Genomic DNA, 22,044 nt, shown 5'->3' on the forward strand with positions numbered 1-22,044 from the left:
AATTTCATCGTGTAAGATGGCGTCCTATTCCTCATAAAAAAATATTGGATGCTGTGATCGAATTAGAAGACCCGAACATAATTAGATTAATATCGCCAATAGTCAATGACTGATGATATTCATTGGTGCGGTCGATTTGAGTCGACCAATAGGATGTATACTTTCCACCCATGTAAATTTCAACTTCAACTTAGGAAGATAAGATTCAGTGACTGTGTTGGTGCCCGACCAACGGACGCAGTGAATGAAGTCGCATAATGATTTTGACCCAAACAAACATAAAAAGGCCATCTGTTTAGTTGTCGAAATCAACTTCAATCTTGCTGTCCCCTAATCCCGTTGTTGCCCGACTACTCCATGACCTGTTACAACTTTCGAGCATAATCGACAAACGTTTGGGACCCTATGAACATCTCATTACGAGTCTCAGTCTATCATGTTCGACATTCATTTCACAACTACCACCCGCAGGGGCGGAGCCACATTAATGGGAGGGGGTAATTGCCCCCCCTGAATTTTCAATATCTTGCCCCAAAAAATTATGAATTTTCAAAAATTTGTTCTATAATAAGCGAGTAAGATTATTATTTGTCCCCACTGAAATGTATTATATATGTCGAGCCATTATTTTGCCCCTGCTGGAAAAAAATCCTGGCTCCGCCCCTGACCACCGGTACTGCTCGACTCGCGGGAACTGGTTCCCGACTATTGTATTTCTTTTGGTAATTGAATATGACCCTCGACTGTGAATTCCATGGGGCGCCAGCCAAGCTCGTCTCTTGAACTTGCCGCCCTTTCTTCTCTTAATTTAATGGAACAAAAATGGCAATCAATTTCCAGACTTGGATACAGTGAATATATGAATATTTATTATATCATTTGGGTTCTGCTGCTGAAGGCGACATTACTCTGACGCCACACAGTTACTGAAGCGACGAAAAACGCAACCGGAATGAGAAAGGTTCTCGATCCCAACTGTCTCGTTCGGAATAGGTCGTAAGCCGGGATGCGCACAGCACACTACCGACGGCACTAGGAAGCAATAGTGCTCTTACCGAATGCGTTTAAGTTCGGTGACTGCTGCCCACTGTGATAACCATGTATTATGCCGTATTTTATTTTTATTACTTAATGTAATAACACATGCTCTCGCCAGGTTTAAGAAGTCAAGAGTTCGACTGCAATAAGACTTTTCGTGCTTTCGTTCCCTTTCTTATTTTTTTACATTCCTTATAATCGGAAAAAAAAAAAAACCGTAGCCAGATTTCCCCCTCGCCTCGCTGCTCTCTGCTCTGAGCTCTATTGGATTCTGCTGCAGACGGGGGGATTATTAGAGGCTTACAGCTCAGAGACAGACACCCTTTACTGTTCCAGTTCTTTTCTTTTTTCCTCCTCCTTCCCTGTATTCTTCCTTCCCCACTTGCCCGTTCCAAGAAACAAAGAACCATTGAGTTTCGAAAGCACAAAAAAAGCAAAAGCCATAAAAAAAAAAAATAGAAGGAAAAAGACGGTTCCATCCTATCCATCCTTTTGTCCTTTTAAGTGCCAACATTCATAGACTGTTGCCCATTCCCTCATTCTTCTGGAATTGTCCATTACAGTGTGAAAACCAGAAAACAGAAAAATGGGATCTTTCAGGGTTCTGTTTGCTCTGTTTTCAGTTCTGCTGCTGGTGATCTGCTCCAATGGGGAAGACCCTTACAGGTTCTACAATTGGAATGTGACTTATGGTGACATATACCCTCTTGGAGTTAAACAAAAGGTATGAAAAGTTCAATCTTGTATAGAAATATGGTATGATTAGTTATGGTTGGTTGGTAAGTTAAGTTAAATCGCTATATGCGGCAGGGGATTTTGATTAACGGGCAATTTCCTGGGCCGTCGATTGAGAGTGTCACCAATGACAACATCATCATCAGTGTCTTCAACAGCTTGGACGAGCCTTTCCTCATCTCATGGTCAGTCCTAATGCTCGACAAGCTTACAAGTTTTTTTTTTTTTTTTTTTAATGTAAAGCTTACAAGCTCTTTGAACTAACAGTTTTAGGTGGTAAATGATGCCGGAACTATTCCGGACAGGTACGTTGGAAGTATAAATGTTTTCCTTTTGTTCCATGGTCTAGGAATGGAGTGCAACAGAGACGGAACTCGTGGCAGGATGGAGTGTACGGGACCAACTGCCCGATCCCGCCGGGGCAGAACTTCACGTATGTCCTTCAAGTGAAGGACCAGATTGGGAGTTACTTCTACTTCCCTTCTCTTGCTTTCCACAAGGCAGCCGGTGGATTCGGGGGCTTTAAAATTGCCAGCAGATCCGTGATTCCGGTGCCTTTCGACCCTCCTGCCAGTGACTTCACCATCCTTGCCGGTGATTGGTTCATGAAAAATCACACTGTAAGTGTAGTTCCCTGGGAATTGATCTAATAAGGTCTATCTGCTAAAGGAAAATAACCTTGATTCTCGACTTTTCAGGATTTGAGAGCAATTTTAGATAGCGGCAGCAACCTTCCCTTCCCCGATGGGCTGCTGATTAATGGCCGTGGGTCGAATGGTTACACATTCACAGTAGACCAAGGTAACAGTGTTGGCTATTAACAAACATTAACAACATATGATCTTTTTGCTCTGCTTGATGAACTGAGCCTTAGAACCTGTCGGGCAGGCAAGACATACCGGTTCCGGATCTCCAATGTGGGGATCTCAACCTCAATCAATTTTCGGATCCAAGGGCACAAGATGAGGCTGGTCGAGGTCGAGGGAATCCACACGCTGCAAAACACCTATGATTCCATCGACATCCACCTAGGGCAATCGTTGTCTGTGCTCGTAACAGCTGACCAGCCCGCACATGATTATTACATTGTCGTCTCGACGCGGTTCACCTCCCAAGTGCTCACAGCAAACTCAACCTTACGCTACAGTGGCTCTTCAGGAGGCATATCAGGTCCCCCACCAGCTGGCCCGACTATACAGGTTGATTGGTCGCTCGAACAGGCACGATCATTTAGGTATATTCTAAATGGAAAATTGAATCTCGAGTCCCTTTCATTTTCAAAGTCTATTTCTTGCCAAAAATTTTTCTTAGGAAAATGGATGTGATTTCAACAGTACAATGCAAACTAATAACTTGGCTATAAGTAAGACCGAGTTTGGAAAAAGCTTTCCAGAGATGATCATAATTGAAGAGTCTGTAGTGACTTGGTGACTAAGTAAAATGCTGAAAAATTCACTCTCTTCTTGTGAATTTTTTGGCTTAGGCGGAACTTGACGGCGAGTGGTCCGAGACCGAACCCGCAGGGCTCATATCACTATGGAATGATCAACGTGACCCGAACCATCAGACTTGCAAACTCCGCTCCTATAATCAATGGGAAGCAGCGTTACGCCGTCAATAGTGTCTCATTCATCCCTGCAGACACTCCCTTGAAGCTTGCTGACCACTTCAACACACCTGGAGTCTTCACCATCGGCAGCATGCCAGACAACCCCACTGGCGCAGGCGGTTACCTTCAGACTTCTGTGATGGGTGCCGATTTCCGTGGCTATGCAGAAATTGTCTTTGAGAATCAAGAGGATACCGTGCAGTCATGGCACATCAATGGACACAACTTCTTCGTTGTAGGGTATGTACATTTTTTGCTGCCATATACACACCACATTTGATTCTCAATTTCTCGCCAAAGATCGGTGAGAAAAGAAATCTTCCAGTGCTAGTGCATAGAATATTTTTAGAAAACACGTGCATCTGTCAACTTAACTATTGTCTTTCACATTATGTCAAAGACATTATTATACATGTGAGAGTAAATCATGCAGGATGGATGGAGGACAGTGGTCCCCTGCAAGTAGACTGAATTACAACTTACAGGACACAATTTCTCGATGCACTGTTCAGGTAATAAGAAGCTGGTTTAGATTACTTGGAAGTTCTCCATTCATGAATATACGAGCAATGAAATTTCTTACGAGGTACTCGGTATGTTTTTATATATGCAGGTTTATCCTCTGTCATGGACAGCAGTCTACGTGCCTCTGGACAATGTGGGAATGTGGAATGTAAGGTCCGAGAACTGGGCTCGCCAGTATCTTGGCCAGCAGTTCTATCTCCGTGTCTACTCGCCTGCAAACTCTTGGAGAGATGAATACCCAATCCCGAGCAATGCTCTGCTCTGTGGCAGAGCAATCGGGCATCACGGCTAGCCCGTGTGATATGGATCACAACCCAGTTCAAGTGCCTAAAGATCAGATCTACCGAAAGTAGCAAAACTGCCTCAATAAGATATCCCTTTCATTCTTCCTCCTATGTCATCTAGGAAATCCAAGTTGTTTCCCTGTCAATGACGAAGCTAATTACATATTGCCCGGTACCAAAGCTATGGTTAGTAAAAAACATTGAAATTGTCCTGAGGCTCCGCTCGAGCCTATGCGGAGAACCTCCTTCCGATTTTCTGGTCTCAAGGACAAATTTTCCTTTCTTATTGCAGGAATTGTTCTTTCTTTTTACCTTTCTCGAGGTCATATTAGATTCACTCCAATTCTTTTGTTTGGAGATCTTATCGATTTAGCCTTGCTTCAAACCGTAAGAGAATGAACATTATTGAATCATCGATGCTACTTCTGAAGCTCTTTCAGAATTTAGATTTTGACTGCTTGGTTGGCTTACGTAAACCCAATATGCAGACATATGCTGAAATGGACCGGAGGAACCAAGCCTTTTCCAGATTAATGGAGTGGCTCGCTCAATCAATGCAGTCACTTTCGGTTCCGGGACCTCATATCTTAGATAACAAAATCATCAAAAACAACTTTCCAGAGGCAAAATCCCGATTCAAAACGTTCCATGCTTTCTTTTACGGTGTTTAGCTAAAGTTCATCTTCAAGCACTTTACATTGCCATCATGGACTTGTTTCACATGTGAAACTCGGGAATCTGAGGCAAGCTCCCCGAACTTGCTCGTGTTCATGAAATCAACTGCCACAAGGCCCGCAACAGGCTGAAGAAAATTATGTGATCAACAAATTTGGACCGACCGACAGCGCTAAAAAGGGATTACGGATGTGCTCATGATTTATATAAAAAGTGGTTTTACCATGTGTATTCAATGAAGAATATTTACTCGGGCCACATGTCACTAATGATATCAAATTTGCTCGTACTAGTACTCACAGAGGACCCGATAAATAAGAAAGAATTGTTCGTAGTCTTAAAGGATCAAAAGCAACATTACTGGGAGCAGAGGGGAAGATGTGTAGGGTATAGTATGTCTTAATTACGATCTTGGTACTCGGTGTCGGTGGCAACTTGGAGGGGTTTGACTGGACTTCAATAGCGAGAGTAAAGGGACCAGCGACAAGTAGTCAGATCATGTATTATTTTAGATTATAGAAGGTGCAGTATAATGTTGCACGTCCTCACTTGTTGATCTAGAGGTCGTAGGCTCGATACTTAGTGGAACTGCACGTACCCTTTTATTAGTTATTTAGAATTTATCTTACTTATACTAGGCATTGGACTTAACCGAAAAAAGTACACCAGAAAAAAAGAAAAAATCCAATTATCAACACATAAGAATGGAGGAGGCAGGAAATTAGCTGCTTCATTATGGCTTTACTTATCCTCATAATAGCCCTTAACTTCTCCCAAAAACAGTCGTCCCAGAAAAACAGCTGACCATATAATTTGTAGCGGATCAAACACTCGAAAGAATGTATGTGGAAGTTAAGTTCACCCAATAAAAGAATGTATGCACCGAATTGGTGTTTCATCATTATCTACTTAAAAACGCCTCCCATAATATACCATCATCTTTTTCCTTTCTACAATTAGAAAAGGGTTTTGAAGCAACCGGCATAGCAACAGTAATCATAAGGATCCGAACGCTCTGGAATAATTATATTATTAGGATCAAGGGCCTGGATTCGTCACTATGAAGCTAATGAAATTTCTAAATAATACCACATATTTGCAGGCCCATATGTAGTACTGCCACAAGTGGACCCAACAACAAATTAAATAGGGAAACTTTCCCTTTTTATTTGCTCTCAAGTCTCCGAGAAAACTTGAACTAGCTCTCTTACTTGAAACTTGTAATATCAGCGAGTTATCCGCTGCCCTACGCCCTCATTGGTATAGTATATCATTTGTTCACGTTAAGTAGATTGAAAGACCAATTGCATGGAATATAGAAGAGGAAAGTTGATGAGATATATATAAATTAAAACACCAAGCCAACTTTTGACTTCTCGGATATGTATATATATTATATATCTTCATTGATGGCTGCACCCAATCGCCCAACGGTCTCCAAACGCGTCACACAAACATGCACCCATTAATATGAACGATAATGAAATGTAGAGATGTCTGGTGGATCGCTTTGATCAAACGTGTATATATAGCAGAGCTCATTTGAGCAAGGATCAACAGGTCAAGCTTAGCTAGTCAACGGCTTTCAAAACTATGGGAGTCTCTAGGAGATGGGTTTGCATGGTTCTTCTGGCCTCATGCATTGTGCTCCATCTGAGCGAGCTCATTGTAGGGGACAAGAAGGTTGACGAGGAACGATTGGGCGATGACTATGATTGCCGATGGGGACGACGCTGCGGCGGCCGCTTTGGCAGACGTGGACGTGGTTATGGTCGCAGTAGAGGTGGTGGATTTGGAGGAGGCGGTGGTTTAGGTGGTGGAGCTGGAGGAGGTGGCGGTCTTGGTGGTGGTGCTGGAGGAGGCCGTGGCTTTGGTGGTGGAGCTGGAGGAGGTGGTGGTCTTGGTGGTGGAGGAGGAGCTAGCGGTGGTGCTGGTCACGGAGGTGGCTTTGGAGCTGGGGGTGGTGTAGGTGGCGGGGCTGGAGGAGGTGTTGGAGGTGGTGGTGGATTTGGTGGTGGTGGAGGAGGAGGTGCTGGAGGCGGATCGGGTCACGGCGGAGGTTTTGGAGCTGGGGGAGGTGTAGGCGGTGGAGCTGGAGGCGGTCTTGGTGGTGGCGCTGGAGGAGGTGGTGGCTTTGGTGGAGGAGGAGGCGGAGGTGCTGGAGGTGGTTCAGGCCATGGCGGAGGCTTTGGAGCAGGAGGTGGTGTAGGTGGTGGTGCTGGTGGTATTGGCGGAGGTGCAGGAGGCGGTGGAGGTGGAGGATCCGGAGGTGTTGGCGGTTTGGGTGGAGGGTCTGGCCACGGTGGTGGGTTCGGTGCTGGTGGAGGTGTAGGAGGTGGGACTGGGGCAGGCATTGGTGGTGGAGGAGGAGCCGGAGGAGGAGGTGGTGGCGGCGTAGGTGGAGGTTCAGGTCATGGTGGCGGGTTTGGTGCGGGTGGAGGTGTAGGAGGTGGTTCTGGGGGAGGCTTAGGTGGGGGTGCTGGTGGTGGTGGAGGAGCCGGAGGTGGCCATGGAATTGGTAGTGGTGGAGGATTTGGAGTGGGAATTGGGGTTGGGATCGGAGTCGGAGTTGGGTCTGGAGCCGGTGCTGGCCATGGTGTTGGTGTTGGCGGCGGCAGTGGCGGAGGAGGAAGGTAAAACGAGATCATCAACCGACCACTCCGAGCCAATCTCTTTTACGTGGAATTAGTCGTGTCTGTAAGTCGTTGAGATAAAAAGTCTCACAGTATTAGCTTTTCCGAAAGTACAGGAGGCTTTGTGAGACGTCGCTTATAATAACTAGTCCGTGCTATCGTATAATTAATTACCAACAATAGGGCAAGTTCCTTGCTTCGTTTCTTACGTTGTTCCATGCTTACATTAATTTAAATTGACATCTACCATCTTTTTATATGGCACAAGTTATACCAGACATATGATAATCGACTCACTGGAATGTACTGTGACAAGTCTAGCTATATATACTATATAGTACATGAACGATCGATCTTGAATTTTCTTAAATTGCTATTGATCCTACCCGACCAATATGTATTAGATATTTTAAGCGATACATGAATACTCCCATCTACTAAAGCCCCACTGATTCAATATGATTTCTTACACCTCCATGACTCGGCACGTGCATTAACTAATGCAATTTGCATGACGGCCTATGAAATTTCAGGACCCTTCAGATTTGAGACAACACAAGCAGAGAAAGGCTTTGTATATAACAAATTAAACTATATCTTGTTAAATTTATGCATGAAAAAGTTCCGCATGAGCATTTTAATTTTTAGGTGAAATACAGTTAGTTTGAAGCCCGAATTTATATTAAACGAAAAGAGTCGGGTAGGGCGACTCGGGTAACATCCCCAAATAACAGGATGTCAAGCGCCAGTAGGGCAAACAATAAATCGATGCACTCTTAGCAAAAGTGAAGGTGCATAATTTATTATCGCACATATTGCCTTTATATCTCACTGTCACACCGCTACTGTCCATCCATGAGCAATATTTATGTCCACACTAGAAAAAAAAAAAACCTCTGCTATGTCTGTGATGGTCAAGGTGCATTCCCTAGTGCTTTAGGCTTTTAGCCATCTGAACTGATATTCTTCTGTTTTTTAAGATTAATAGAAAATTCATTAAGAATTTAAAATTGAAAAATATTAAAAACCAGAAGTTTTATTTTTAGGTAAGGTCAGTTCTATTTTTAGGTGAGATCAGGTTGTCCTCAACCTATTGGTAATCTATAGTCATATATATCGGTTTCATAATCTCTTAACCATGAACTTGTTAACAAAGAAAAAGAAAATAATGTTCAACTGAACTCAAATTCCGATTTAGTAACACTCATCATTAATCCCTGTTTAGAAGGACCTTTTAAAAGAATTTGTCCTCGGAATCGATAATCAGCGATTCAATCGATTTCATCAATCTAATTAGCATCATGCACAACCTACCATGTACAGAATAACATCCATGTTGAGCAGATATATATGCTCCATTTTTTTCTCATGTATCTATTATTTGAAATTGCCAGAGTGGCGTTGCAAAATAATGTCATTATATTCTCACGTTAATCTTTGATCAGCTGCACCAATTGCAACAAGAGAATTACTATAATCTCCAATTTTGTTCTCACGAGTGTGTATTTGCCAAGGAGCTTATAAGCTTTTCTTTTTTTTTTGGGTGAATAAGTAGCTTAAAAGTTTTAGCTGGTCGGAGAAGAAGGGGCAGTGACTCAAAATTAAATGAGTAGTCTGTACTTTCAATTTTTGAAGTGTCAATTTAAGTTTTGACTAAGTGTCGGTGGTGGCAATAGGGTTGACTTGGCTTGAAATTAAATGATAGGCACAAGTTTGGTCACATCTCATAGTGATTTATAAGCTCTAACATTTCAATAAGTTACTCCAGGATAACCTCGCTTAACAGTAGATTTTCTTTTCCGATGTTAACCCGTTATTTGGAACTCCAACGGGTCATCTCAATTTATTCAATCGAGCCAAATCGAAATCAAACTTCCAGTGATTACGCAAATGGAGAGGATGTGCATAGTACTTATGGGTATTCCATAAGGCGTAAATTTGAATCTTCCATATTGAGCATTGGCCAAAGAAAATGTTAATGCAGAATGGGAAATACTAATGCCTGAGGTTTTTTTTTTTCTTTTTCATTAGTATTTTGTAATAAGGTAGTCAAAATCAAGTTTCTAAGCGAAAATGGTAACAAATTCATAAAATTAAAGTGTAAAATTGTAAATATCAATATAAAATAAAAATAGCGCCCAAAATATATTTTTATGCCTATATTTGTGAAGAAAAATTAAAACAGAGCTAATACCATGACTCAACTTTAGCTTGCATAACTATTTCTTTCTTTTTCTTTTCCTTCTCTATGCACTAAGCTTTGCATGATAATGAGATGAAGCCAGTTGACAACCATGCACACGTCTTGCTATCACCAAGTCAACTTTTTTTTTTTCCAATTAAGGAAAGCTCATGAATATAGTACAATAAATTGAAAATTTTAAATATCTAATGAAGAAGCACAATACCTCACATGAATATTGACCCTGACATCTATTTACCATTAGGCAGGGCTTGCACTACACTTTGTTTGATTCACCAAAGTCAACTTTTGACTATATATATATAGTTATCTTATCTTCATTAATGTTTGCTACAATCTCCGAACCGTAACGCAGCATGTGGACATGCAATATTGCACCCATTCGTGGCTCGCTTCAATGTAGAGATGTCTAGTGGGATATATTTGAACCTATAAATAGCAGAGCAAATTTGAGCAAAAGATCACAGTAAGCCTAATCAACGATCAGCTCGCAAATACATCTTTCCTCTCTTCCTAAACATGGGAGCCTCAAGGAAATGGCTTTGCATGGTTCTTCTGGTCTGGTGCCTTGTGCTTCATCTAAGTGAGCTCACTCTAGGTGATTAGAAGTGTTGGAGAAAATTAGGGAGTGTGAGGGGATAAAATGTCCCACACCGGTTGAAAAGAAAATATGGGAAAAGTTTATAAAAGATAAAGATCGAGTAACCCATTACCTTAAGCTTTTGGGTTGCATATGGGCTCAAGTTCGAATTAGGCCTATTTTATTTAAAAATTTATCTAACTGGTATCAGAGCCCATGGTTATAATCATGGGCATGTAAGGCCGCCCTTTGTGCGGTGTAAGGCGCATATGCATGGGGGTCTATACGACCCGTTGGCTTGAGTGTAAACGTAGTGTGCGCCTCGAGCAGACACCCGTTGTGTCTGATGTCGGGATTTCAAAGTGAGAGCGGGTGTGATTAAAGTGTGTGTATACAAGTGGTCCCGTCGAGTGGTTTAGGTCACGTGGAACGTGTAAGACGACACAATACCACGTGAGGGCGGGATGTTGGAGAAAATTGGGGAGTGCGAGAGGACAAAATGTCACGATACCACGTGAGGGCGGGATGTTGGAGAAAATTGGGGAGTGTGAGAGGACAAAATGTCACGATACCACGTGAGGGCGGGATGTTGGAGAAAATTGGGGAGTGTGAGAGGATAAAATGTCTCACACCAGTTGAAAGGAAAATATGGGAAAAGTTTATAAAAGACAAAAGCCCAGTAACTCATTGGCTTAAGTTTTTGAGTTGCATATGGGCTCAAGTCCGAATTAGACTCATTTTATTTAAAAATTTATCTAACAAGAAGGTTCACGAGAATTGACGGGGATACGATGATGATTTCCGGTGAGGCCGACGACGCTGTGGTGGCCATGGTCGTGGAGTATTAGGTGGTCGCGGTGGTGGAGGAGCCGAAGGTGGTGTTGGAGGTGGTCGCGGTGGTGGTGCTGGTGGAGGTGATCCTGGTGCTGGTGCTAGTGGAGGTGGCGAGTTCGGTGGCAGCGGAGGCGGATGAGTTGGAGGTGGTTCAGGTCATGGAGGTGGCGTTGGAGCTGGGGGAGGTGTAGGTGACGGTGCTAGAAGAGGTGTTGGAGGTGGAGGCGGAGGCGGATTTGGCGGTGGTGGAGGAGGAAGTGTTGGAGGTGGGTCAGGTCATGGTAGAGGTTCTGGAGCTAAGGGAGGTGTACGAGGTGGAGCTAATGGTGGTTCTGGACATAGTGGAGGCTTTGGAACTAGAGGTGGTGTCGGAGTGGGAATAGGGTTTGGGATTGGTGTTAGGGTTGGATCGGGAGCCCGTGCTGTTATGTTGTTGGAATAGGCAGCGGCTCTGGAGGAGGTGGCGGTGGAGGAAGGGAAACCAGGACATACAACCTTCTCCAAGGCGCCTCTCTCTTGCCATTGGATTACCTATACGTTCGCAAGTCTATCTAGGTTGTGGTGCTAGCTTATAACACAAGAAACATAAAATGTTGCGTCACTCAAAAAGAACTACCCATGTGAAAGGGGATGATCAATCTGAAGTTTTGTTATTTTATATATTTCTATATTGGCTCATACATTATTTGAATTTGCTTCTCTTTCCATGAGCATTAGGTTCGATATTATTATCTATCTCCACATCTATATCACCATGAGCATACACTGATTTATCAGAATAAAAGACCATAATATATTTTCAACTCGTGCTGAAACATGAAGGAGCACACCGTATTTGAAATATCCCTTCGAAAGTTCGACTCGTGGGCCACATCCATCTTCGCAGGAGTAACTAAACACTATTGCAATGGGATGCTCCGGCAATTAATTAAGTGCCATAAGAGAATTAGGCTTAGATAATGGATAGGTTGTTGGCTTTACGTGGAGGTAGAGCAACTAGCTAGGTCGATTGGAGGAAACTTCATAATTATTCCAATTAACGGTTTCATCGATTCTTTGTACATAAAGGGCAGTTGTGCAATAGCTACGGGCCATTGAGAGTGGCATCGACCTTCAAGTTCGTGCAAGAACGGAGTGAAAATCAGTTCCTCGTGCAAGAACGGAGCGAAAATCAGTTCGAGTGATGCACCATGCTGGGCGGGGTTACGGGCATCCTCATTCAAGACAACCAGTTAGAAGACATGGTAATTGGATAGTTTTTCCCCGAGAGTTAATCAAGGCCTTGCTTGTCAATTAAAAAATTATTTGCAATGTTCTTTTATAAGGAAAAATTTGCTAATATATGTTTTACGAATTTCTTTTAATAACGAAAAAGAAAAAATAAAAGAATTATATAATCGGATGATACGTCACAGTTGGCCAATTGAGTGACATGTCGTACAAGAGTCAAAGATCTATTAGGAACACCTCGTAATTATGACCAAATAAGGTGCTCAAATAAGGATAAGCCATAGTTTAGCTTGCGTTTAGTTTTCAAGTTGAATCACGATTCACGATCCAACGTAACTTGATTTCGTATAATGATTATAAGTATTGATAAATATATGAATGTATAAAAATATATACACATAGATGTAAAGGTATATGAAGAATTTATTAGTAAAAAATTGACTATAAAAATAATTAAGAAAAAATATGAATGAAGAATTGTTATTAAATGGAGAAAAAGGTAAAAGAAAGATTGTGTTAAATTTGAAAAAGAATATAGTTGAATTGGGTAGGGTAAAATTTTTAACTTAAAAATCAAATAAAGTTAAAAAATATATCAGGATATCATAAAAAATAGATAAAAAAATTCAACTGAATCTTAATCGAACTTGAAATTTCTTAATAATATTCTGTTGAAACAACTTCTCCGGCTAGTTTTTGTCGATTCGCGTAATTTTAAATAGATCATGAAGTCTTTTTACCAACAACGTAAGAGTTATTTGCCGATTTTTTCTTTTGCTGGACTAATTTTTATTTTTGTCAAATATTATTTGTGAAAAGGAATTAAGATACCTTGTCGCCGACAAGGACTGATCGAACCTGGGCCGTCGGATCAATCTCTATATCTGACATCGTGGAAAAGATCCGGCAGTCAGAAGGGATAAATTCCGGTGCACCGGATGCACATTAGACCATTATGAAACCCAAACTGGTAGTTGGCCATTTAAACTCCACTCTGGCGCTGGGCGGCCTGCGCTGAATCTCCGACTCCAAGCTCAGGAGCTATCTCTCACAGTCCTCTCCTTCTCGACCCCAAACCCTAACGATCGCGTGATCCCCAGCTAGCAGGCGAAGATGATACAGATGCAGCTCCTGTACACGCTGATATTCTCGGAAATGGCGCTGATCCTGACGCTCCTGTTCAGGACGCCGCTGAGGAAGCTCGTGATACTGGCGCTGGACCTGCTGAAGCGCGGGACGGGCCCGGTGATGGTGAAGACGGTAGCTGTGACGGTGCTCGTCGTGTTCGGAGCCAGCCTCTACAACATGGTGGAGATCCGGCGCAGTATGCCTGACCCCGCGGTCATGAACCCCACGGATCAGGTCCTCATGGCCTGGGGCACGCTCGAGACTTCTCTGATGGGTAATTCATGATTAATTTCACTGTCCCTTGCCTCGATCAAATGTTTTTCTGGCTATCAGTCTGCTCCGTAGCTTGATTGTCAGTTGATCTTCCTGCTCTGCTTTACTTTCTCCTATTCAATTTATACCCTGTATGATGCATGCCTTGGATAAGCTTTTGAGGTTCCTTACTTGGTCGATTCTCGGGATTTAGAAAGTCGTTTACTTGCAAGAAACATGGGCAGATTTATCAGCAAGAGTGCAGGTTTCTTCAGTGAAGGAATTAGCTTAAAAAATTTGATTAACCTAAGAGATTTTCAGCACAATGAGATATTGGATTAGGACAATAGCCCCTAGGTCTGCGAGCAAGCAGGGTGCGATCGGACGGAGTTAGTTGTTTACTTGCTTTTTACGGTCCAAAGTTCCCGGGTTCTCATAGGAAGGAAAGAACCTTTGGTCATGGAGACCTTCAAGTTTCACCGCAGCCAGAAGATTGGACAGGAAAACATTAGCTTCCTGAAGAAGAAACCTCCTTTAGCTTTTGTCATCTGTCAAGGAGCTTTAAGAGGGATCTTTAACCCTTTTCTACTCATTTTGATGGCTGGTTTAGGATATCGGGCATGGCTTTGAGAATTGTCTAATCGTATATCGCATGTTGTGATGGTTGTTTATTGTTCCGAATGATGAGATGAAGACCTACTTTCTTGTAGCACGAGTTTGGTAGATTGGTAAAGCAGTATTCTCAATCTACAAGTAATATGATTCTTAAGTAGCTTGACGTGTGCACACGAGACTTTTGAGCCAACCCGCATGGGTTTGAAGATGATTTGATCAACCAGATGAATCTGTCAGATACATGGTCCTGAGACTTGGGGACCCTTTTTCTTTTGTTTTTCAGTTCCATGCTTTGAATTTTTAGTTTGGCAGTGATAAGATGATTGACTTCTTACAGGTTTCATCTTGTTTCTTGCACTGATGATTGACCGCCTGCATTACTACATAAGAGAGCTCCGTCTGCTCAGGAAGGCTATGGAGGCCACCAAGCAACAGAATCGGGGTGTCGACGATGGGAAGAATGGCAGTACGGAGCAGCTCAAGGGCTTGAAGGAAGAGGCAGCCTCTCTGAGGGCAAAGGTCAGCAGCCTACAATCAGAATGCGAGAAGAAAGAGAAGGAAGCGAAATCCGCAGAAGCCGAAGCAGAGGCTCTGAAGAAACAGTCTGAAGGCCTTCTAATGGAGTATGACCGCTTGCTCGCGGACAACCAAAACCTTCGGAGTCAGTTGCAGTCATTCAACCAGCCATTGTCAAGCTCCGAGGAGAAGAAGAACATGTAATGAGGCAACAAATTTAGTAAAGAACAAAAGCATCTTTGTAGCTGTTTGTTTCTTTAACTAGTACCTGCATTGATTGAGCGAGTATGATTTTTGTTGCTTCTCTGTATGCATATACATACATACATATTATATATATGTGACTAGGCTTTTAGTGGTGTTAGACTAAGAGGACTCGTGTTTGCACTACTTGATTAGTTCGCTTAATATGTTCGCGATTGAACAAGAGTCCATAACGCGAGTATGGCTGCTCATAGGTATTGGTTGTGTTCCAACTTCAAAAGGTTAGTAACCGGATGATGTTTTGACAAGATATATACTGGAACGGGACAATCATAATGAGGCCCAGACAAAATTCTCATACTAGGCCCAATTATGTTATCCAATATTTTGCCTCAAACCGGGAGAAATGTGGACCGGAAAGCCCAATATACCATCGTTCACTCACTATTTGCTCGAAGGTCATGTTTTTTCTTTACCATCCCCACATAATCCGTCAAGTATCACAGTAAATTTCAAAAGTTAGTAATGGAAAACCAATTTCATTTATGTTAATAGCTAGTCGATTAGGAGGACGATGCGTATGGATCCATGGTTGATTTCCTTAATAGGGATTGAGGAGTTCAGACGTGGCATGAACATCAGCGACACCACATGTTGAGCTCTCCTCTTTGGTTAACGACTCCGAAGATTCGAGCAAAATTGTTCCATGTCGAAGGCCAATCAGCTGAAGGCCCAACGACAGATCGGTCGTATTTTTGTAGGACTAGGATGAACTCTATCTCTTTCGGCTCACTGGATTATATCTCATGTCACGCGTCCAATTGACTAACCTTCTTGCCCATAATCTGACCAGTCGGATCTCTTGTCGCAACCACTCCGACCCGACCCATTTTCATTTGGTTAACATCTCTCACCATATTACGGCTCAAGGGCCGAGATGCAATAGGTTTATACCTTCTTTCGTGTGTTTCTCTCTGTTAGCCATAAAAGAAATTCAAGACAAATTCAGTCGTTAACTCTCACGATGGGAGAGAATAGTCCCCTTCCAAAAAGTTAAAAAAAAAAATTATTCAATGAGTCATAAACTCCTCTTTTTAGGCCACGTAAGTGTATCTTATGCGTGCAAATTCCGGCAAGTCGGGTTTCTTCTTGCAACCACTCTAACCCATTTTCATCCGTCAACGTCCGTCGCCATCTTCCATCTCAAGGGACCAAAGATGCATAGGTGTACTCCTCTTCACCGGTTATCGACGAATCATCCTTTCGATCGAGAGAGATATAGATGCGCGAAACGTACTTAACAGAACCGTTATAACTTTGGAATCAATGTAACTGAGTTACCTCCGTGCTGCCCAGCATGGGCACTACTAATTACATCGCCGCCTTCCCTATATTTACACCCCTTCGAAAATTTTTTACAACCATCCCTAGAAATTACAGTGATTTCCAGACCTTCCATGTTACTAAGACCAATTGGACCCCCATCGGACCCACAAAGAGTCCCACTGAGTTGTCTGTTCAACTCATCAAAATGCCCTCTCACAGTTGTCCAATGGCCCCAATCCTCCTTCCAAGTCCAATCCGGTCGACCCGAGCTCGATGACAGCTGTCCAATCCGATCAGCTGCCGAGTTTACCAGAACCGTCTGTTCGGGATCTACGGTGTCGTGATCTAATTCTTCCGATGATGAACTCCAGAACCCGTGATCGAGGACGCAAGTCGGAGAGCTTGACTTTAGTTCTTCACATTGCTTGGAAACAGGGGAATTCAGCCGTGCAAGAAACGGATGCTTGAGCAGTTGGGTTACCGTCCACCTCTCACTCGGGTCCTTCCTCAGGCACTTGGTCAAGAAATCCTTAGCTTCATCGGAGAGACAGCTTGGGATATCCGGTGATGCGGCAGAATATGCTACTCTGTACATAACCGAGAAGGGGTCGCCGGACTCCGGCCACGGCGCCTTTCCAGTGGCCATCTCGATCACTGTGCACCCTAGGGCCCACACATCAGCTGGTTGCCCCTGCCCTTCTCCTCTTGCCACTTCTGGCGCCATGAACATCGGAGTTCCGACAGTCGGGCCAGCAAGATCCTCGACTCTCTTGGCACACCCGAAATCCGAAATCTTTGCGCCCTCCTCAGTGATCAAGATGTTCCGAGGCTTCACATCGCAGTGCACTATTCCCAGGCAGTGGAGGTGCTCCAGACCAATCAGGATCTGCCGTGTGTATCTCGTGATCTCCGCCTCGCCTAGCCAGCCTCCGCATCGGTCAATCGCATCCCGTAATGTTCCACATGGGCAATATTCCACGAACAGGTTGCAGACGAGTTCGGTGCCATCTACGATGACATCCCACCCCTTGTAGCTGACAATGTGAGGGGAGCTAATGGAGGATAGGATTTTCTGCTCTCTCTGCAGGGATTCAGACCGGGACATCTCTGCCGACTTCACAGCGAAGACCTCCCCAGAGCTGCTGGAAAACGCCATGGAAACGGTGGCCGAGGAGCCTCGACCGACAGTTCGACCTCTTGTCCACCGGCCCATTTTGGCCAGTGAAAAGCTGAAACTTTTGAGCTCTACTTTTGGGTTTGGTGTTAAATTAAGTTTGTTAGCATTGGCTTATATATATGTAAATACATAGGGAGCTCTAAAATGCAAAAAAGGTGGGAAGATTATTTAAAGGACATGAATCGGTTTCATTGGTTGGGTGGTAACCTCTAGATGGTGTATATCTACTTAACCATCCCTAACAAGTCTCGCTTCTCGTGAGACAAGGAGATATCCTAACTCCTAACTGAAACTAATCTTATCTTCAAAGTTGGAGTGTTTGCAATGAGTTTTGAATTCTTATAATTCAAGTTAAATCGGCCCACAGTGAATAAATTTGTCATTAAGGCAAATCCTCGTCATCCGTTAATCAAATCACTTTCTTATTTTTGAGGTTGCTGCTCTCCACGTGGTGAAAATTGGGTGGCTCAGATAGGTTCTAGGCCACTTGGTATGGGATCGCGTGGCAGATCCAGCTTTTCCACGTGTCAGTTAAGATGGGTCATGGGAGTGCACAGGTTGGGGGAAATTAAAGAAGAATTTTGGTTGGAGAAGTTAGATTGGATGGATAATCTACACTTGGATCCATCCGGTTGTTTGGGAGTGGACTTCTTCTGGACACTAATTCAAGCAAAAGAGTTGGGGGGGGGGGGGGGGGGGGGGGTTGAACCACCGAAATTGGTTAAATTTCTTGCAGTTGGGGTTGAATTTGGGCATCGGTCAATGGATTTACATCCCAATTTCTAGCCTTTAGTTGTGTAATTAAACCGCTATATGTGTAGAGAGAATGTTATCGAGAAAGTCGTGTTGCTTTTATGGCATTCGGCGATCTAGAAATTGTAATACCAGACTTGTAGAATACGACCAAATCTGATCGCAAAAGATTGTGATATGATCGGATGTATTCTGTGTTCATCATATTCTCAAAAATGTGCTCAGACAATTGATCGAGTCCATTTGAGTTGAATATAATAACTAAGCAAAATGATTCTGACGTATCAAAATTGAAGATTATGAACTTCTTGAGAATGTTTTAAATCTATACAAGTAACTCGTTTTACGGTGCAAATCATGAAAATACACGTGTTGCGGCTCTCAAGCAAGCCTGGCTATCGTGATCCGTATCAAAAGGGTCCCAATTTGCCTTTTCCTTGCACTCTTCCAAGAATTAACAAACATAATTTTTAAAAACCACTTGGCAATAGAATATGATGTCGACGGGCGTAAGGATGTTCTCATTTATTAAGAATAGTAGTATAGTACTCGTGAAATTGCAGGAGGCACACCAAACCATCATCATCAATGATCAATCGCCACACGACAAACGACAAAAACGGCACTAAGACTCCTTTTACTTCCAAAAACGTGCCACCGTTTTGTAATTGCCAAGTGTTAATGTCAATGGACTGCTTACGCTTCAGAGCTATAATCCATTGCGTGAGTCCTCACGGGTGGGTTTCGTAGTTTCCTGAGAGTGAGGACGAAGTTATTCATTCCACAAAGTCCAACACTACAATTTAATGGATCGAATCTTTGCTTAAGGAGGCAAAGTGTACGTGTTTGTCGATTAATTGGACTCGTGGGTGTACCGGTATTTCATGGAGAGCGTTATGAGCCGAAAATGAACTCTTTACCGTCATACGAGTCTAAAATATCAACCCTTTATAAATTCAATGAAAATATAAATATCCGCGTGAATACACTATCTCACTAGATTGTGGAAGAAAATGCAACCGTGACCCAATTCCCCCGCCATCACCCTCTCCCCCTAATTGAGTGTGGTTAAGAAAGCCCACTTGGTGATGCCTTGTATTCAACCGTTGACGATGGAACCAATTACATGTGGCATGTGTGAATTTGTATGAAAGTTACATGTTGACACGTGAGTGTGGGAGTGGTGAATGTGAATCCTATATCCGCAAAATCAATAAGAAAATGGTGCATATTATATATATGATGATTGGATTTATTAGCAGACTATATATTAGGTTAAGCTTTCGAATTTGATATAGCTCACACCCTTCTAAATCTTGTGGAAATTTAACATAGCATGTTAAGGTAACTCCAAGATTAGCTAAACAAATAACTAAATCAACACGTTTTGAGATATATTATCTCACACGGAAAAATTAAAGAGAAATCAATAGATTTATAAGTGATTGGGTACTACAATCTATCGGCTCGAACTTTTGGGTTGGAGATGGGCCCGATAGCTTATGGGTCTATAGTGGAATTTTATATGGTATCAAAGCGAGTTACGTTTTCGCGGGTTCGTGTGGGGTCACACCAAACCAAGTCTAGTTGTAAGGCAGTCAAATTGTGTTTCATCTTAGTCCGGCCTAAGTGCGACCTCATTATCAATTATACCTCTCCTCTCGCTCGAGGTGCAAGAAGAAATCCACCTCGTGGTTCAATCTTGAGCATAGAAGTCTAGTTCCGGTTCGTAGTCATTTCTTGATAATAGATATCCAAGTCCACGTGACATGTGTAGATGAAGCATAAAAAATGATTGGGTACCATATTCTCATTAACTTATAGGCCCAGTGAAATTATACAACACGTTACTAAAATACTGGTATTTATCATTACCATGGTAAAATGAATCGAAAATTGGACATGATTCGGATGTTAAGTAGCGGTTGTCTGTTTAAATTTTGGAGTAAAATTCGATTAGTTAAAAGTTGGTTGGACGAATTAGATGGATTGTGATGTTTGATGCGTGGCTTGTAAGATTTAGCCAATGATTATGATATCAAGGCCTCTATGCCCAAACGCCACTCCCGTGAACTAACCTTCACTTCAGAATTCTATTTTTAGTGCATTTTCTTCGCTTATATATTATTACTTTACTGCTCTGTTCTGTTCGATTATGGCGATACACGACATGGCGGGCCCCACGGTGGACGACCCATTAAACACCACGTGTAATTTTAAAGGCGGGAATGGGCACGTTTTATGCTCCGTTTCTTGTCTTCACAGTTCACAGCGAACTAATTAATCTATATATGATATAAAATGAGAGTGATATGTGGACAGGGGTGTGGCAACGTTTCAATGGGTTTGTTGCTCCTTGCTTGTCAAATGGCTGTTTTTTCTTTTTGGGAGCCATTGTTTTCGCGTAGAGTTCGAACTTTACACAATATTTTTATAATGTTTGATTGTAGAGATAGTAAAAATTAACCATTATAATCTTGAGTTTGAACTTTACGATTATAGTCAGTAAAAACTTTACGTTTAAAACCGATGGAATTATTGGATTAGGAAATTATGTGAAATCCATAATAATCATCCCAACAAAAATAAATCATATATTATATTATCATTTGTATTTCTCATAATTCAATATAATTTATCAAATACAACAATATTACATTTTAATTTTTAACCCAGAAAAAAATTCATAATTAAAACTTTCTTCCAGCGTTCACATTCCATATAACCTAACAATACTCGAACTAAGCGCCATCATATGGCTCATAAAAAAACTCGCATTCCCATAATACCTGTCGTTAAGAGAAAGAAGCTTCACGTGATGCCAAAGGTTCCAAGATCGGTTCGCGTAATTGAAATTCCCGTGCCTCCTTATTTCGCTTTCCCTTCTTATAGTAGAATAAAAAATAAATAAAATTTGTAAGTTATTAAAAGATTTAAAAAAACAGTACCTTAAGATTTTGCATTGTAGACAGAGGTAAATACACTATAAACGCTACCTTAACGATTCGAGGACATCCCATGATTGACTCAAAAAAGAGAAAAAAAAAGAGCGACGTTACGATCGCCAATCATTTCATCTAATATATAATCCTTACCATGCCAATGTTCAAGTTTCTTTTCTTTTTTTCTTTTTTTGCCTAAAACCAAATAAAAAAAAAAGGACATGAAAATCCGAACATCATATAATGTGGCACGGCAAGGGATGGCCATTGTCAATTGTCCGCCTTTTTCTACCAATAAAAGAATCATTGATGTTCAGGATCAAGGGTGAACTGAGATGGGCAGTCGCCCCTCTTATATTACCGATCTTCATTGAATTCTGCATGTATTTTTTTTTAGATGTATATATAGTAAATTTCTCATATTCATTGATTTATCCGTCCCCTCTTGCTTGACATCATGGGGTCCTTCCATGTCCACTATTCTTTATAAAATTAATATTATCTTATGTTAGTTAAGATATCTCGACCAAACATTGATTAGCTTAGCATTGGTAGTTCCATCTTAGAGCTGGTGGATTCTACCTTTCTTTGTTGGGTCATCGTCTTCGACCTAAACAATTATTGTCATCTTCTTCGTTCTCGATTGAATTTCCCACGTGCATATATATATATATATATTATATACATAAATATACACAAACATACATATGCATAAACCATATAGATATACCAATACAAAAGTTTTTGTCAAGATCTTCAAATATTTCTACCCAAAAAAAAAAAAA

The 22,044-nt window shown here is 42.0% G+C and overlaps 4 protein-coding genes across 4 annotated transcripts; 3 read left to right on the top strand and 1 right to left on the bottom strand.

The window, feature by feature from the left end:
* Positions 1-1,326: 1,326 nt before the first annotated feature.
* Positions 1,327-4,606, top strand: LOC116206131 (L-ascorbate oxidase homolog). Its single transcript, XM_031538905.1, has 8 exons — positions 1,327-1,762; positions 1,849-1,958; positions 2,123-2,393; positions 2,472-2,574; positions 2,662-3,007; positions 3,257-3,622; positions 3,816-3,894; positions 3,996-4,606. The coding sequence occupies exons 1-8, from the start codon at positions 1,625-1,627 to the stop codon at positions 4,197-4,199; spliced, it is 1,617 nt and encodes a 538-aa protein (XP_031394765.1). The 5' UTR covers positions 1,327-1,624; the 3' UTR covers positions 4,200-4,606.
* Positions 4,607-6,459: 1,853 nt separating this feature from the next.
* On the top strand, positions 6,460-7,503 carry LOC116204392 (glycine-rich cell wall structural protein 1-like). Its single transcript, XM_031536468.1, has one exon. It carries the CDS (start codon positions 6,460-6,462, stop codon positions 7,501-7,503), a length of 1,044 nt encoding a protein of 347 aa, XP_031392328.1.
* A 5,788-nt stretch (positions 7,504-13,291) lies between these two features.
* LOC116204836 (B-cell receptor-associated protein 31) lies at positions 13,292-15,227 on the top strand. Its single transcript, XM_031537163.1, has 2 exons — positions 13,292-13,748; positions 14,679-15,227. Exons 1-2 carry the CDS (start codon positions 13,460-13,462, stop codon positions 15,059-15,061), a joined length of 672 nt encoding a protein of 223 aa, XP_031393023.1. The 5' UTR covers positions 13,292-13,459; the 3' UTR covers positions 15,062-15,227.
* Positions 15,228-16,088: 861 nt separating this feature from the next.
* On the bottom strand, positions 16,089-17,856 carry LOC116204837 (mitogen-activated protein kinase kinase kinase 18-like). The gene has a single exon (XM_031537164.1). It carries the CDS (start codon positions 17,598-17,600, stop codon positions 16,371-16,373), a length of 1,230 nt encoding a protein of 409 aa, XP_031393024.1. The 5' UTR covers positions 17,601-17,856; the 3' UTR covers positions 16,089-16,370.
* Between the last annotated feature and the right edge of the window lie 4,188 nt (positions 17,857-22,044).

This window comes from Punica granatum, chromosome 4 (assembly GCF_007655135.1).
Source record: "Punica granatum isolate Tunisia-2019 chromosome 4, ASM765513v2, whole genome shotgun sequence".
In the NCBI taxonomy this organism is placed as follows: domain Eukaryota; kingdom Viridiplantae; phylum Streptophyta; class Magnoliopsida; order Myrtales; family Lythraceae; genus Punica; species Punica granatum.